Source organism: Pongo abelii, chromosome 10 (assembly GCF_028885655.2).
Source record: "Pongo abelii isolate AG06213 chromosome 10, NHGRI_mPonAbe1-v2.0_pri, whole genome shotgun sequence".
NCBI classification, from domain to species: domain Eukaryota; kingdom Metazoa; phylum Chordata; class Mammalia; order Primates; family Hominidae; genus Pongo; species Pongo abelii.
In genome coordinates this window covers 94,421,679-94,436,839 of record NC_071995.2, presented here as the reverse complement: position 1 = coordinate 94,436,839, position 15,161 = coordinate 94,421,679, and the positions used below count along the sequence as shown (strand labels likewise).

At 41.8% G+C, this 15,161-nt stretch overlaps 1 protein-coding gene and 1 pseudogene across 4 annotated transcripts in view; one reads left to right on the top strand and one right to left on the bottom strand.

Moving 5' to 3' along the window:
• The window catches only part of CCDC38 (coiled-coil domain containing 38), a 66,225-nt gene that overhangs the window by 35,922 nt on the left and 15,142 nt on the right, over window positions 1-15,161 (top strand). For all 4 annotated transcript variants that reach the window (XM_054527520.1, XM_002823608.4, XM_054527522.1 and 1 more), the window contains 3 exons: window positions 2,107-2,261; window positions 6,326-6,424; window positions 8,744-8,792. In XM_054527520.1, coding sequence (XP_054383495.1) covers window positions 2,107-2,261; window positions 6,326-6,424; window positions 8,744-8,792 — 303 coding nt within the window. The remainder of the gene's footprint in view (window positions 1-2,106; window positions 2,262-6,325; window positions 6,425-8,743; window positions 8,793-15,161) is intronic.
• Window positions 11,300-14,940, bottom strand: LOC129049290 (oocyte-secreted protein 4B-like; annotated as a pseudogene).

Sequence of the window (15,161 nt, the reverse complement as noted above, 5' to 3'; positions counted from 1 at the left end):
CCTTTTTGAGAACTTGATGCTTACCTCCCCTCTAGAACTAGGTCCTAGGCTTCTTACATCCTTCAGACAAGCGAGTCTGAAATAAAGCAGAGTTGGTTTCCCTGAAACCAACTGCACTAACAGAATGTGCATTTCACATTCTGGCTACAGCAGGCTCTTCTATTTTAGGAGCCTAAAGCTGAAGCTGCTCCAAGATGGAGAATTTCCTTCTCTCTTTCACCCCTGATGCAATTAGAAGATTCTATCCATTTATAGAATATTTCTAGAGCTAGAGTAGCAGCCTCTATTTTTGTGCAAAGTATTGCATTTATGCACAATAGCCACCGAGTTGAGCCCTCCAAACGGTCTTGCTGAAGATAACTTTTGATCGTTTATGTGTCACATCATCCTAGAAAGGTGCAGGAGACCATGAAAAACAAGCTTGTAGTGGAGCAAGGGCAGCAGGTGCTCTTCTCTCTTTATGGCTCAAGATGGCCCCAGGAGGCCTCCTCTACAGGTAGGGCTGGAAAGGGAAGGAGGCATCTTCTGAAGCTTTTGCTTGGAAACTGTATATTTCCAGCCAATTGTCACCTCGTGTTCTTTGTAGCATATCTGGGAGGATTTCAATCTAAAATGGAGGCAGCAGTAGAATGAGGGTCTCCCATCAATCTTCCAACTGGTGATACATGAAGCAGCCATTTACTGACCCTTGAATATCACTCTTGCACCAGGGCTGAAGGAAGGCTCTGACAGATAGAAGTGTTACAGCTGAAAACATTGATACAAAGTAATATTGATAAGAGTATTGGTGAGGGTCTGAATAACGAAGGCTCTGAAAGATAAAGGTTTGGAAGCTCCCTTTCAAGTGGGCCTTCTTTTGTTATTTTAACATCCCTCTTTGTCCACTTTGTAATGTAATTACTATAACGCAATGTGAAGCTGGGCAAAAGCTTTTGGTCCAAGTCACTCAATATTGGCAAGAGCTTGGGCATCTGAGTCAGATGGACCTAGGTTTGAGTACTGGCTCTACCATTTACATCTCCTTTCCAAGATAAGAATAATAGTACATATTTTAAAGTGCTGTCCTAAGGATAAGCTTATGTCTGTAGTGTGTCCTGCCTGTAGTAATAGGTCCTCATTAAGTGTTAGTTTCTTTCTTTTCCTTACAAATGTACCATCTTTTGCTACCTTTTTTTTTTTTTTTTTTTTTTGAGACAGAGTCTTGTTCTGTCACCCAGGCTGGAGTGCAGTGGCGTGATCTCAGCTCACTGCAACCTCTACCTCCCAGGTTCAAGTGATTCTCCTGCCTCAGCCTCTTGAGTAGCTGGGATTACAGGCATGTGCCACCATGCCTGGCTAATTTTTGTATTCTTAGTAGAGACAGGGTTTCAACATGTTGGCCAAGCTGGTCTTGAACCCTTGACTTCATGATCTGCCCTCCTTGGCCTCCCAAAGTCCTGGGATTACAGGGGTGAGCCACCACGCCCGGATTTTTTTTTTTTTTTTTTTTTTTTTGAGACAGAGTTTTGCTCTTGTTGCCCAGGCTAGAGTGCAATGACACGATCTCGGCTCACTGCAACCTCTGCCATCCCGGTTCAAGCGATTCTCCTGCCTCAGCCTCCCAAGTAGCTGGGATTACAGGCGCCCACCACCATATCTGGCTAATTTTTTGTATTTTTAGTAGAGACAGGTGTTCTCCACGTTGGCCAGGCTGGTCTCGAACTCCTGACCTCAGGTGATCTGCCTGCCTTGGACTCCCAAAGTGCTGGGATTACAGGCATGAGCCACTGCACCCAGCCCTTTTGCTACCTTCTAATTTCTCCCTATATCTAAAACTTAATACAGTGTTTCCCACAGAAATAATAAACAAGTCGAGTAAAACTATCATGTCTATTCTATGTGTGCATATCCTTGGACATGTTTTATTTAAACAGCATTCCTAGAGTTTTCTTTCATCTCATTTCATATTCACTGAAGCCCATATTTTTATGGCCATATTTATGCTTTTTGATAATTAAATTATTAATTCAGTACATAATCAAGAGAAATAATTTTGTAAAAATTTTTTTCTAATGAACATGCTTTCACACAGATATACCTAATCATATCTTTGTTTCTTTTGAGTAGTGAAATAGCAAAAACAGAATTCCTCCTCAGGGAGTATATGAAATATGGTTTTTTTCTGCTGCAAATGTCTCCAAAACATTGGCAAATCCAGCAAGCACTAAAAAGAGCACAGGCATCAAAAAGTAAAGCAAATATCCTTCCAAAAACATTAGCAAGTAAGTTACTTATACTCAACTTTCAAGAACTAAATATCCCTAACTCTAAAATCATCTGCTTCAATGTTTTTTATCTAAATAGATATTTTTTTAAGCAGGACCTAAACTAAGATTTTCACTATCTCTGTTATTGTATATCATTAATTTGGAAACTTGAGCTAATTTCAGATATAAAGTGTCTTAGTCTATTTGTGTTGCTGTAGAGGAACACTTAAGGCTGGGCAATTTATAAAGAAAAGAGGTTTACTTGGCTCACAGTTCTGCTGGCTGTATGAGAAGTGTGGTGCCAGCATTTATTTCTGGTGGGGGCTTCAGGCTGCTTCCACTCATGGCAGAAGGGAAACGTGTACAGAGACCACGTGGTACAAGGAGAAGCAATGGGGAGGGGAAGCAGGTGCCAGGCTCTTTTCAACAAGGAGCTCTTGTGGAAACTAAGAGAGTGAGAACTCACTCATTCCTATGAGGATTGCAACAAGCCATTCACAAGGGGTCTACCCCCATGACCTAAGCATCTTTCACTAAGCCCCACCTCTGACATTGGGGACCAAATTCCAACATGAGATTTGGAGTGTAGCATAAAGCAATAAAAGTATATGCATGGGGAAAGAGAAAATATATTATTTGCAACTGATATGGTAGCATACCTAGAAATCCCCTCTAAAAACCTGAGAGACTATTTGATTTTATTAAAGGATTCTGTAAACAGACACAAAGTCATTCATTTTTATTTTTATTTTTTGTTTTTTGTTTGGTTTGGTTTTGTTGTTGTTGTTTTTGAGGTGGAGCCTCGGTCTGTCACCCAGAGCTGGAGTCCAATGGCACGATCTCAGCTTACTGCAACCTCCGCCTCCCGGGTTCAAGATATTCTCCTGCCTCAGCCTCCTGAGTAGCTGGGACTACAGCCACGCCCCACCATGCCTGGCTAATTTTTGTATTTTTAGTAGAAACGGGGTTTCACCATGTTGGCCAGGATGGTCCTGATCTCTTGACCTTGTGATCTGCCTACCTCGGCCGTCATGTTTTATTAACCTAACATATTAGCCTGTTTTATGTTTTATTAACCTAACATGTTTTATTTATATATTAAGATATTTTTATGTATTATATATATATATATGTTATTTACTTATATATTAACATATTTATGTTTTATTAACCTAACATATTAACCTAAGTAAACTAATTTTATTGATTAGAAAATACACAAGAAGGTGGGACATGGTGGCTCATGTCTGTAATCCCAGCATTTTCGGAGGCCAAGGCAGTCAGATCAGTTGAGCACAGGAGTTTGGGACGAGCCTGGACAACATGGCAAATCCCCTTCTCTACAAAAAACAAAATATTAGCTGGGCGTGGTGATGCACACCTCCCAGCTACTCAGGAGGCTGAGGTGGGAGGATCACCTGAACCCCAGAAGTTGAGGTTGTAGTGAGTCATGAGCATGCCACTGCACTCCAGCCTGGGTGACAGGAGTGAGACCCTGTCTCAAAAAAGAGAGAAAGAAAGAAAGAGAGAGAGGGAGTGTGAGAGAGAGAGAGAAAGAGAGAGAGAGAGAGAAAGAGAGAGAAAGAAGAAAGGAAGGAAGAAAGGAAGGGAGGGAAGGAGGGAAGGAAGAGAAGTTAAATCTAAGAAAACCTGTCTCAAAAAAGAAGGAAGGGAATGGAATGGAAGGGAAGGGAAGGGAAGGGCAAAGGAAGGGAAAAGGAAGGAAAAAAGGAAGAAAAGAAAGAAAATATACGAGGAAATTAAGTCTAAGAAAACAACAATAACCTTAATGTGTTTGACCTGGAGTTTTGAGAAATAGAAAACTATGTCATGTTTTCAGATAGCAAGATTGATATTGTAAAGTTGCCAAATTTTCTAAAATGAATGTATAAGTCTTATGGAATTATAATTAAAATGTTACCAAAAATGTATCAGGGAATTGGGTCTTGGTTGGGGAGAACTTTGCACAATGATCCAAAGGTTCATCTAGAAAGATAAACAAATACTTTTGAATTCAGAAGGTAATGGGAGGAGGATTACAAATGCTTTAAAATTTTATATATTATCATGGAGTCTCAGTAATTGAAACAGTCATGTACTGGCATTGGGTCAGCTCAACGGACCAGATATGGGTCCCACTACATATGTATATAAGAATTTAAGGCCGGGTATGGTGGCTCACGCCTGTAATCCCAGCATTTTGGGAGGCCAAGGCGGGTGGATCACAAGGTCAGGAGTTCGAGACCAGCCTGACCAACATGGTGAAACCTTGTCTCTACTAAAAAATACAAAAATTAGCCAGGCACGGTGGCGCATGCCTGTAATCCCAACTACTCAGAAGGCTGAGGCAGGAGAATCGCTTGAACCCGGGAGGCGGAGGTTGCAGTGAGCTGAGATCACACCACTGTACTCCAGCCTGGGCAACAGAGCGAGACCCTGTCTCAAAAAAAAAAAAAAAAAAAAGAATTTAAGCCAGGTGCAGTGGCTCACATCTGTAATCCCAGCACTTTGGGAGGCTAAGGAGGGAGGATTGCTTGAGCCAGGAGACCAGCTTGGGCAACATAGTGAGACCTTCTCTCTACAAAAAATTTAAAAATTAGCTGAGCATGGTGGCATGCAACTGTAGTTCTACCACTGGGGAGGCTGAGGTGGGAGGATTGCTTGAGCCAGGAGGAGGAAGTTGCAGTGAGCCATGATCATGCCATTGCGCTCCAGCCTGGGCAACAGAATGAGACCCTGTCTCAAAAAAAAAAAAAAAAAAGATTGTAATAAGTGAAAGCGGGGTCACAAATCAAAGGGGATGATTTGCACTTTCAACTAACACTGGGGTAACCAGGACCAGACTTAGCCTCTTGCCTGAAAAACTGGATAAATACATGAAACAGGAATTTTCAGACATTGGACATCAAACAGTAAAGCAGAGTGAGACTCCGTCTCAAAAAAAAAAAAAAGCAGAGTGGTCCCTTGGAGAGGGGAAACCAGGGAGGTGAGCCCTAGGATTGCCTCAGCTTACTACCTGGAGAGAGTTTCCAGGATGCAGTGCAGGGATGGGAGCCAGGGGCAGCCCAGCTGAGAACTGATGCCACTACTCCAGGATAGGAGCATTTACAACACAGAAATTGGCGAACTACAAATCAGGGGGAATTTGTTTTCTAGAGAGTTGGTTGTTAAACCTTTACCAACATACCACTAAGGTTTCCCTGCTGAGTTCCCTAGGTCTCTCACTGTGCCAAGTGTGATTAAATTAGGTCATATGTGTAAAGTGTTTAGCACATGAAAAAATTTGGTTAAAGCTAAATGGTGTTGCACAAGAGGGAAAACAAATGGGAAAAAAAAAAAACCAAGAAGTATTTGCATTCAACAACTTAAAATTCAGTCCTTCTGGGGCCAGGTGCGGTGGCTCCATCCTGTAATCCCAACAATTTGGGAGGCCAAGGCAGGCGGGGTGCTTGAGTCCAGGAGTTGGAGACCAGCCTGGGCAACATGGTGAAACCCCATCTCTACAAAAAAAATACAAAAATTAGCCAGGCATACTGGTGAACACCTGTAGTCCCAGCTACTCTGGAGGCTGAGGTGGGAGGATGGATTGAGCCCAGGAGGTCAAGGCTGCAGTGAGCTGTGATGGCGCCACTGAACTCCAGCCTGGGTAACAGAACAAGACCCTGTCCCCCTCAAAAAATAAAATAAAATAAAATAAATTTCTGCTGGGTTCATGATCTAAATAGAGAATGTTCAGAAACTAGTTAAGTCTGTCAGTCCAGAGGCTTGAAAGCTAACATTTGGGATTTAAGGAGTTATGACAGATGGATGTTGAAAATGGAGATGACCTAGCACCCTATCGGTCAGTTCTCACACATTCTCCAATCCTAGGGACCAGCCCTTACTATCTGCATATTGTGTCTGCATATTACCATCTGCATATTACGTTTGCCAGTTGATGATGTCTTCAACTTATATTTCTGTCCCTGGAAGTTTTGACAATAACTCTATCTTCACCTTGAGACAAAGCTCTCTTTCTCAGCAGTGTTTTGTTTCCCCCATCTTTCTCTTTCTCTCTCCTCTTCATTTTCCATTTCTAGAATTATCATTACATTCAAGTAACAAGGAAGGCATCCTTGAGGAGTCCGGGAGGACAGCCGTCCTTTCAGAAGATGCTTCTCAGGGAAGAGACAGCCAAGGTAAAGGTAGATTTGGGACTCATGAAAGTAAAACCTGAGAATGTGTCTATCTCAAAGTGGAGATAGAGGACTACAAGCCGACCTGCAAAATGGAGGGCTGCGTCCACCCCACCCTCAATCCTAGCAGCCAGGGGCTCTGGTTCTCGCTCTCATGTTATCACAAAATGCCAAGAGGTGCACGAGTGGATAGAGTAGGCAGAGAATCAGAGGAAGAGGGCCCCTGAGACATCCCCTGGCTGGCCAGCACATGTCCTGAAGTCCTTCCAAGCTGAGGCCCCTCGTTTCTCTGGCGCGGGCCTGCCTTCTGCCGTTGGCAGGCCCACTCCCAGGGCCCAGAAAACCAGGCCATTTGCAACGAGGTGACTGACTTTGGCCAGTGATTCAGAGAATTAACCCTTGGGAAAAGGATTAATTTAGAGCAGAGGTAGCTCTAACCTACCCACCATCAACTCCAAGAAGTCCTTCACTATCACCATCCCTCCCGGGTGGAATGACCCTCCTCTTCCCATTCTGCATCACAAATTCAGACCGGAGATTTGGCCCACTGGGCAGCGCTACCTGGCCCCAGTGTTTTGGTGTTGTTTGGCTTGGTGGCCAATGTTTAAAAATCAGCACATGTAGGCCAGGCATGGTGGCTCACACCTTTAATCCCAGCACTTTGGGAGGCTGAGGCACGTGGAACACTTGAGCCCAGGAGTTCAAGACCAGCCTGGGCAGCATGGCAAAACCCCATATCTGCCAAAAATACAAAAATTAGCTGGGGGGGGGGGAGTTGTATATGCCTATAGTCCCAGCTGCTGAGGAGGTTGAGGTGGGAGGATCGCTTGAGCCCAGCAAATCAAGGCCGCAGTGAGCAGTGATGGTGCTGCGCCACTGCACTCCAGCCCGGGTAACAGAGTGAGACCCTGTCTCAAATAAATAAATAAATAAATAAAGTAAAATAAGCATATGTCATGAAAAAAAATCTGTATTTCTATCTTCTCTTGAAAACCACAAGATCTGAAGTCTGGGATCAAGTTGGGAAATTTCTCGTGGGAGGGGTCTGATCTCTCCAGTTGCTTTGTTCTTACTGGGTCCACTCCACTCCTTTACCTGCCCTGCCCTGTATCCATCTGAGTTTGCAGCCCCCAATACAGGCTGACTCCTGGGGACTCCTTTTCTCCTGTATCCTGCTATCAACCTTGGGATGTATTTAGTATTGGGATAAAGGTCAGGAATACAAGTTGCCTGCCCAGAAATGACCCTGGTATAAGCCTGAAGCCTTGTGCATCTGGCCAGCTGATTGAAAAGTAAATTCTTTTGGGTTCTGAGGCCATTTTGGCTCACTTTAAGACATACTACTTTGCCTGTTGGAGGATCTTGAGTAGGGTGTGGGGGCAGGGGTGGGCTAGAGGGAGTGGGAGGTGGTGCCAATGTTCCCTTCTCTTTGAAATTTTGAATATAGAAGTTTCTCAGTTTAAATAGCACCTCTTAACAATACTTTTTAGTAGTACATGTTAGGGTACCAGCTTAAAAGCTGAGACAGGCTGGGCACGGGGGCTCACGCCTGTAATCCTAGCACTTTGGGAGGCTGAGGTGGGTGGATCTCCTGAGGTCAGGAGTTCAACATTAGCCTGGCCACCATGGTGAAACCCTGTCTCTACTAAAAATACCTGTAATCCCAGCTACTCGGGAGGCTGAGGCAGGAGAATCACTTGAACCTGGTAGACGGAGGTTGCAATGAGCCGAGATCATGCCATTGCACCCCAGCCTGGGTGACAAGAGTGAAATTCCATCTCAAAAAAAAAAAAAAATGCTGAGACAATAATAATAATAAGATAGTGATGGGACCCATCTGATTGGTTCTTCTTCATCCATTTTTTTTCCCTTCTTTCCTTTACTCACCATGTATTTGTTGGAGACATAAATGTTTCAGGTGCTCTTCAAGACCCCACGTACACGAAGACAAATAGTACATAGTTCTGCATCCCAGAACTACACACTACAATGGGGCGAATGATATATAGTTATAGACAGTAAGGGCTCTGGAGGGAAAAGCCAAAAATGTGATCTCTGCCTGAAGCATTTAAAAGAGTGTGTGCCTTTCATTTTATTCTTACTCCTGCAACTCAGTTTCAATAGAATAAAAGGCCTCCATTTTCTATGCAATTATCATTCCAATAATAAAATATTTTTTTAAAAAAAAAAGAAGTAATGGGCATGTCTGTGCAGAAAAATGAATACCTTGTACCAAGTGCACGGGCTCATTTCTAATTCCATGTTATTTCTTTTCACTCCACCATCACCAACGGCATGGACTCACCTGGACATTTTGAACAGGAAAGTCAAGCAGAAGCCTGACTCGCACTCCAGAGAAAAGGAAATCAAAGTACAGTATATACTTGACTAACTCCCTTGGAAACTGGGAATGGTTTTCAGCAAATAACTTTTAAAGCCTTTTCTCAACATATATGTCATGTCATGTATCCATAACTGTGGTAAGAGATCCTGGAAGTAGTGGTGCCATTTCTGTGCACTCCTGAGATCTCACAGGCCTCTCTCCATTCTTTGTTAAGTACCTACAGCTATTATTTGCAGAAACTATCTGCGCCCCCCCCCTCCCCCGCATCTTGGGTCTTTGCTTCTCAGAACCCACTGCCCTATTTTTTATTAAGCTATTCTGTTAGCCTGTGTGTTTGCAATTTCACCATGTGATTCAAAATTCCTGCAATTAGGATCATAAAGTATTTTTTTGTTGTTGTTTTCCCCCTCACTTAATTGTTCACTCATTTGTACTCATTTCAGAAGTCACTCGTTCTCAACCCTTACTAGCCCAAGAGAGCTTCTTTAAGAAAATATATTGATGCCTGGGATGGGTACACCAGCCCAGAGGAAGGGATCTGGGCCAGCATCACAGTATCATGACAATCACTGAGAGAAACAGAAATATTTTGCTGTGAATTCTAGGCACCCTCTGAATTCTAGACACCCACTTCTGTGGCATTTGGCAATCACTATTTTTTTGTAATTAAATGTTCATTTTGAGATCGTTTTAGATTCATGTACAATTGTAAGAAATAGTACAGAGAGACTCCATATACCCTTTACCCAGTTTCCTCCAATGGTATCATCTTGCAAAACTGTAGCACAATACCATAACCAGGATATTGACATGGATGCCATCAAATACAGAACATCAGCACAGGGTTCTTCATGTTGCCCTTTTATAGTCACACCCACTTCCCTCTCCCACCTCCCCTTAAACCCTGGCAACCACCAATGTGTTCTCCATTTCTATGATTGTGTTATTCCAAGAATGTTCTATAAATGGAATCCTACAGTATGTAATCTTTTGGGATTGGGTTATTTTACTAAGCATAATTATCTGGAGATTCACTCAAGTTGTTTGGTCTATCAGTAGTTGGTTCCTTTTTATTGATGAGTAGTATATTATGGTATGGACGTGCTACAGTTTAACTATTTGCTCATTGGAGACCATCTGGATTATTTTTAGTTTGGGGATATAATGAATAAAGTTGCTATAAATATCTTTGTTCAACCTTTTGTGTGAACATAATTTTCACTTCTCTGGAATAATTATAATGTAATGCCTGATTGGATGGTAGATGTGTGTTCAGTGTTTTTTGTTGTTGTTGTTTGTTTGTTTGTTTGTTTCCTTTTTGAGATGGAGTCTTGCTCTGTCACCCAGGCTGGAGTGCAATGGCACAGTCTCTGCTCACTGCAACCTCCACCTCCCAGGTTCAAGCGATTCTCTTGTCTCAGCTTCCTGAATAACTGGGATTACAGGTGCCTGCCACCACGTCCGCCTAATTTTTGTTATTTTTAGTAGAGATGGGGTTTCACCACGTTGGTCAGGCTGGTCTCGAACTTCTGACCTCAGGTGATCTACCCGTCTTGGCCTTCAAAGTGCTGGGATTACAGGTGTGAGCCACCACGCCCGGCCACATGTTCAGTTTTTAAAGAGATTGATAAGTTGTTTCTCAGAGTGGCTATATCACTTTACATTCCCACTAGCATTGTATGTGGGGTCCAGTTTCTTCATATCCTCAACAGCATTTGGTGTTTTCACTGTCTTTTGTTTTAACTATTCTGGTAGGTATTAATTGATTTTCCTAGTAGCTAATGATGTTGCGCATCTTGTCGTGTGCTTGTTTGCATCTTTATATCCTCTGATGAAATATCTATTCATGTCTTTTGCTCACTTTCTAACTGAATTGCCTTTTATTAAAACTGTTGGAATTTGAAAATTCTGTGTATATTAGATACTAATCCTTTGGGGATATGTGGTTTGCAAAGAATTTCTCTGAGTATGTAGATTGTCTTTTTTATCCTCTTAATAGGGTCTTTTGTAGAGTGAAAATTTTAATTTTGATGAATTTCGAGTTATGAATTTTTTATTTTATAGCTCGTGCTTTTGGTGTCAATTCTAAAACATTTTCCCTAGCCTTAGACTCAAATATTTTTTTCCATATTTTTTTCTTAGGTGTTTTATAGTTTTACATGTAAGTTTGTGATCCATTTTCCATTTTGAGTTAATTTTTATATAAGGGGTGAGGTTTAGATTGTGGTGATGGTGCTTTTTTGCCTGTGTATGTCAATTGCTCCTGCACCATTTGTTGAAATGGCTTCTTTCATTGAGTTGCTTTTGCACCTTTGTCGAAAATCACTTAGGCATATTTGTTGGGGGCTATGTCTGGATTCTCTATTCTGTTCCATTGATCTATGTGGCTGTCCTGCCACATGATCTTGACTACTGTAGCTATTAGTTTTTTGTTTGTTTTTAGTATAGGCAAGCTTTATTACGTATGGCCTTGATTTCACAAACAAAGTTAGAATAGCAATTACACTTAAAATTAACTCATTAAAAGGTGTAAATATCACAGTATAGATATATTATCCAAAACTCCAAAGGTAATGAAACTGGTAACATACTGCTACTTATCTTTGGACAGATACAACCATAGTATTAATGGAACTGGTTCTCAGACAAGTATGTGCCACTTGTTCCCGTGCCTTAGGCAGGATAGGATGTTATAACATAGGCATTATTGATACAGTGACTCATGGATAGTTGCTCCTAATTAACACTGCTAAAATTAGGTTCACATGTTTTACTTTGTGTGGGAGCTGATGACTCTTATTCTTCTGTGTTTTGAGTGATATCTTTCAAGGTGTTGACATCAAATCCACTCATTCCAAAATGCATCACAGATGGGAACCTAAGCCTCTTTACAAAGCAAACCACTGGAAATCTATAGGTAGTATGCAGCACTGGTTTGTAACTGATCTCTGATAATACAGCAACATCATTTCTTTGGAACATAATTTTCTTGATCCTACAAGAAGTGACAGGATAAGAAAACACATAGTTAAATGGCAACAGTCTTGTTACAGGACAGTTATCTCCCAGGTGTATGTCACCAGTTTTAATTTCTGTGTTGTTATCAAAGGGCCTTATTTTCATTCTAACAACCAATCATCAGAACATGTTGAAATTATTCCAAGTCAGACAGTGGCCTAAGCCATCAGTAGTCAACTCAGTCATTGCTGCAGTCCAAAGAGTGTCTTTTTTAACACTGAAGATCTGTGTCTTAGGACTGGGTCGAGTCCAGAAGAATTCCAAAACAACAGAGAAAACAGGAAGGACCTGCCTAAGAGCACAAAGGTCTTCATTGCTCCAGATTCGAAGACACAACACAGGGAACAGGAAATGGCCTGTAGCTATTAGTCTCAAGGTCAGGGAGACTTCTTATGTAATTTCTCTTTTTTAAAACTGTGTTGGCTATTCTAGCTTCTTTTTCTTTTTATATAAATTTTAAAATAACCTTATCTATATCTACAAAAAAACTTTCTGGAATTACGATAGGAATTGTGTTAAACCTTTTTATGGGTTGAATTACGTCCCTCACAAAGTTATGTTGAAGTCCTAACCCATGGTACTATGTACATGACCTTATCTGGAAAAAATATATTTTTTTTATTACACCTTTGCAGATGTAATCAAGGTAAGATTAAGTCATTAGGGTGGACCCTTAATTCAGCATGACTGGTGTCCTTATAAGAGAAGAGACACAGGGAGAATGCCATGTGATGACAGAGACAGAGATTGAAGTGATGTGGCTGCAAGCCAAGGACTGCTGGCAATAGGAGCAGCTAAGAGAAAGGCATTAATAGATTCTTCCCTGGAGCCCTCAGAAAGAACATGGCCTGTTGACACCTTGATTTTTTACTTCTAGCCTCCAGAACTGTGAGAGAATAAGTTACTGTTGCTTTAAGCTGTTGTTTGTTACATCAACCCTAGGAAACTAACACAAACCTGTATATCAATTCGGGGATAATTGATTTCTTTACTATGCTACATTTTCCAATCCATAAACACAGTCTTCCTCTCCATTTGTTTAGATCTTCTTTGATTTCTTCAGCCTTCTGTAGTTTTCAGCTTACAAATCCTATACATGTTTTGTTAGATTTACAGCAAAATATTTTTGTCTTTTCTTTTTGAACAATTGTAAATGGTATTGTACTTTGTATTTTGGTGTCCATGCAGTCATTGCTAATGTAGAGAAATACAATTGATTGTATACCCTGACTGTACTGAACTCACTTATCAGTTCAAGAATTTTGTTTTGTTTTTAAAGACTCCTTTGGATTTTCTATATAGACCATTATGTCATTTGCACGTAGCAACCGCTTTATTTCTTCCTTTCTGATCTTTATGCCTTTTATCTCTTTTTCTTGCTTTATTGCAATGGGTAGAACTTTTGATGTTGAGTAAGAGTAGAGGGAGCAGATATCTTTGTCTTATTCCCAGTCTTGAAAGGATTTGGTTTTTCACCATTAAGTATAATGTTAGCTGGAGGATTTTTGTAGATGTACATACTCTATCAAGTTAAGAAAGTTCTTCTCTGTTCCAGTTTCCCTGACAGTTTTTATCAAAATGAGTGTTGAATCCTGCCAAATGCCTTTTCTACATCTAGATTCACACAGTAACATGCAGACACCACATTCACTCCCTCAGAAAGCTCACCACTCTCCTAGTCTCATCCATTCATTCAACGAATATTTATTGAGTGCCCCAACAATAAATAAAAGACAATCTCTGCCCTCAAGGGGCTTACCATTTAGGGAGGAAGACAGCCAAGTTAATTGCAATACAATGGATAATGTTATTAGAAGGATAAGCCCAGAGTGCCACAGGCATGCAAAGGTAGGACTCTTAACCCAGAGGACAGGTGAGGGCATGGGAGGGCAAGGGCAGAATCAGTGAATGTGCTTCAGAACAGGATGCCTCTAAGCTGAGTCTATAAGAGGAGGAAGAGTTAGTGAGGACAAGCTCTGGAAGAGGGAGCGCTTTCTGGTACAGAGATGACAGAGCTTGGCTCTGTTCAGAATGGCAGGTTTATCATTCCGGGTAAAAGGGGGAGAGGCTCAAGGAGTACATGGGCACTGCACCATGAGCAGGGAAGTGGTGATGCTATCTATCTAAGCAGCCTGTGCTTTGTCCCAAGGGCCCTGGGGAGACACTGAATGTTTTAAACAAGAGTGTGACAGAGACCCAATCCTATTTGCACTTTAGAAAGATGGATGTGGCAGTATTTTAGAGAATGAAATGGTGGAGGACAAAACTGGAGGTACAGTGGCCAGTTAGGAGCCTATTGTCACAATTCAGGTGAGAGAGATTGGACTGCCTAAACCAGATAATGGCATCGGGAACAAAGAAGGAAAGGCTGTGAGAGACATAGGGAAGTGGCACTGACAGGACTTTGAACGGCTTATGTAAAGATTGAGGGAAGTGTCAGGAAAAGAGAGTGGTTACAGATAACGCCCAGATTTTTAGCATGGCAACTGGGTGCATGGTCTTGCCATCCAACAATATTGGGAACCCAGTAAGAGCAGCAGGCCTGCCTGAGGAGAAGAGAAGGAGTGTGATTTTGGATGTTCATTTTAGCTCCCTGTGGGACAGCCATGTGGGTAATGACGTCCAGTTGAAGGTTGGACATTGAAATCTAGAGTTCAAGAAAGAGAGATGTGGGAGTCATTAGTGTATTAGCAGTGGTTGAATCCATGAGAGGGATGAGGTGTTCCCAAAGGAATGGGTAGAAGGAGAAGGGCAGAACACTGAGGAAGAGCCCCAAAAGACCACAAGAGTATCAGAGAGGTGGGAAGAGAGTGATTAGAAAGTGATGTCACTCAACCCAAGAGCAGAGAAGGGTGGAATGTAATGTCAAATGCTTTCTCAGGGTATGTGTCCCTAAAATTCATCTATGTCCCTGGCCCTTTCTGTTTTCCCACACCTTCTCTCCAACTGCTCAATAGGCAGCTCCAGGTGTGTATTTTGTCCCCTCAAACTCAACATGAATAAAGCAAATATTAATCTTTTTCTTATCCCATCTGTAAGCCATTTTCCTTCCTGTGAGTGCTACCTCCATTTTTCCAGGCTCCAGACCACAAATGTTGGAGTCATCTTTGTCTCTTCTCTTATGGCCCCAAGAGCCCTTTCTATTTTTGGTTCCCATGATTTCATTCTTCCATATATCTCTAAATTCTCCTCCCTCCCCACACACTTACTCATCGTTGCCATCATCACTGCCTTCTATCTGAAAGTGTTAATGACCTAGATCACAACAACAGCCAACTTACTCTCTCCCTATCCCTGCTTCTTCAATATTGCAATCAGTTTCCACTGATCTTTCTTACAGGATTTTTCCAGAGCCACTTTCCAAGCCACATGATTATG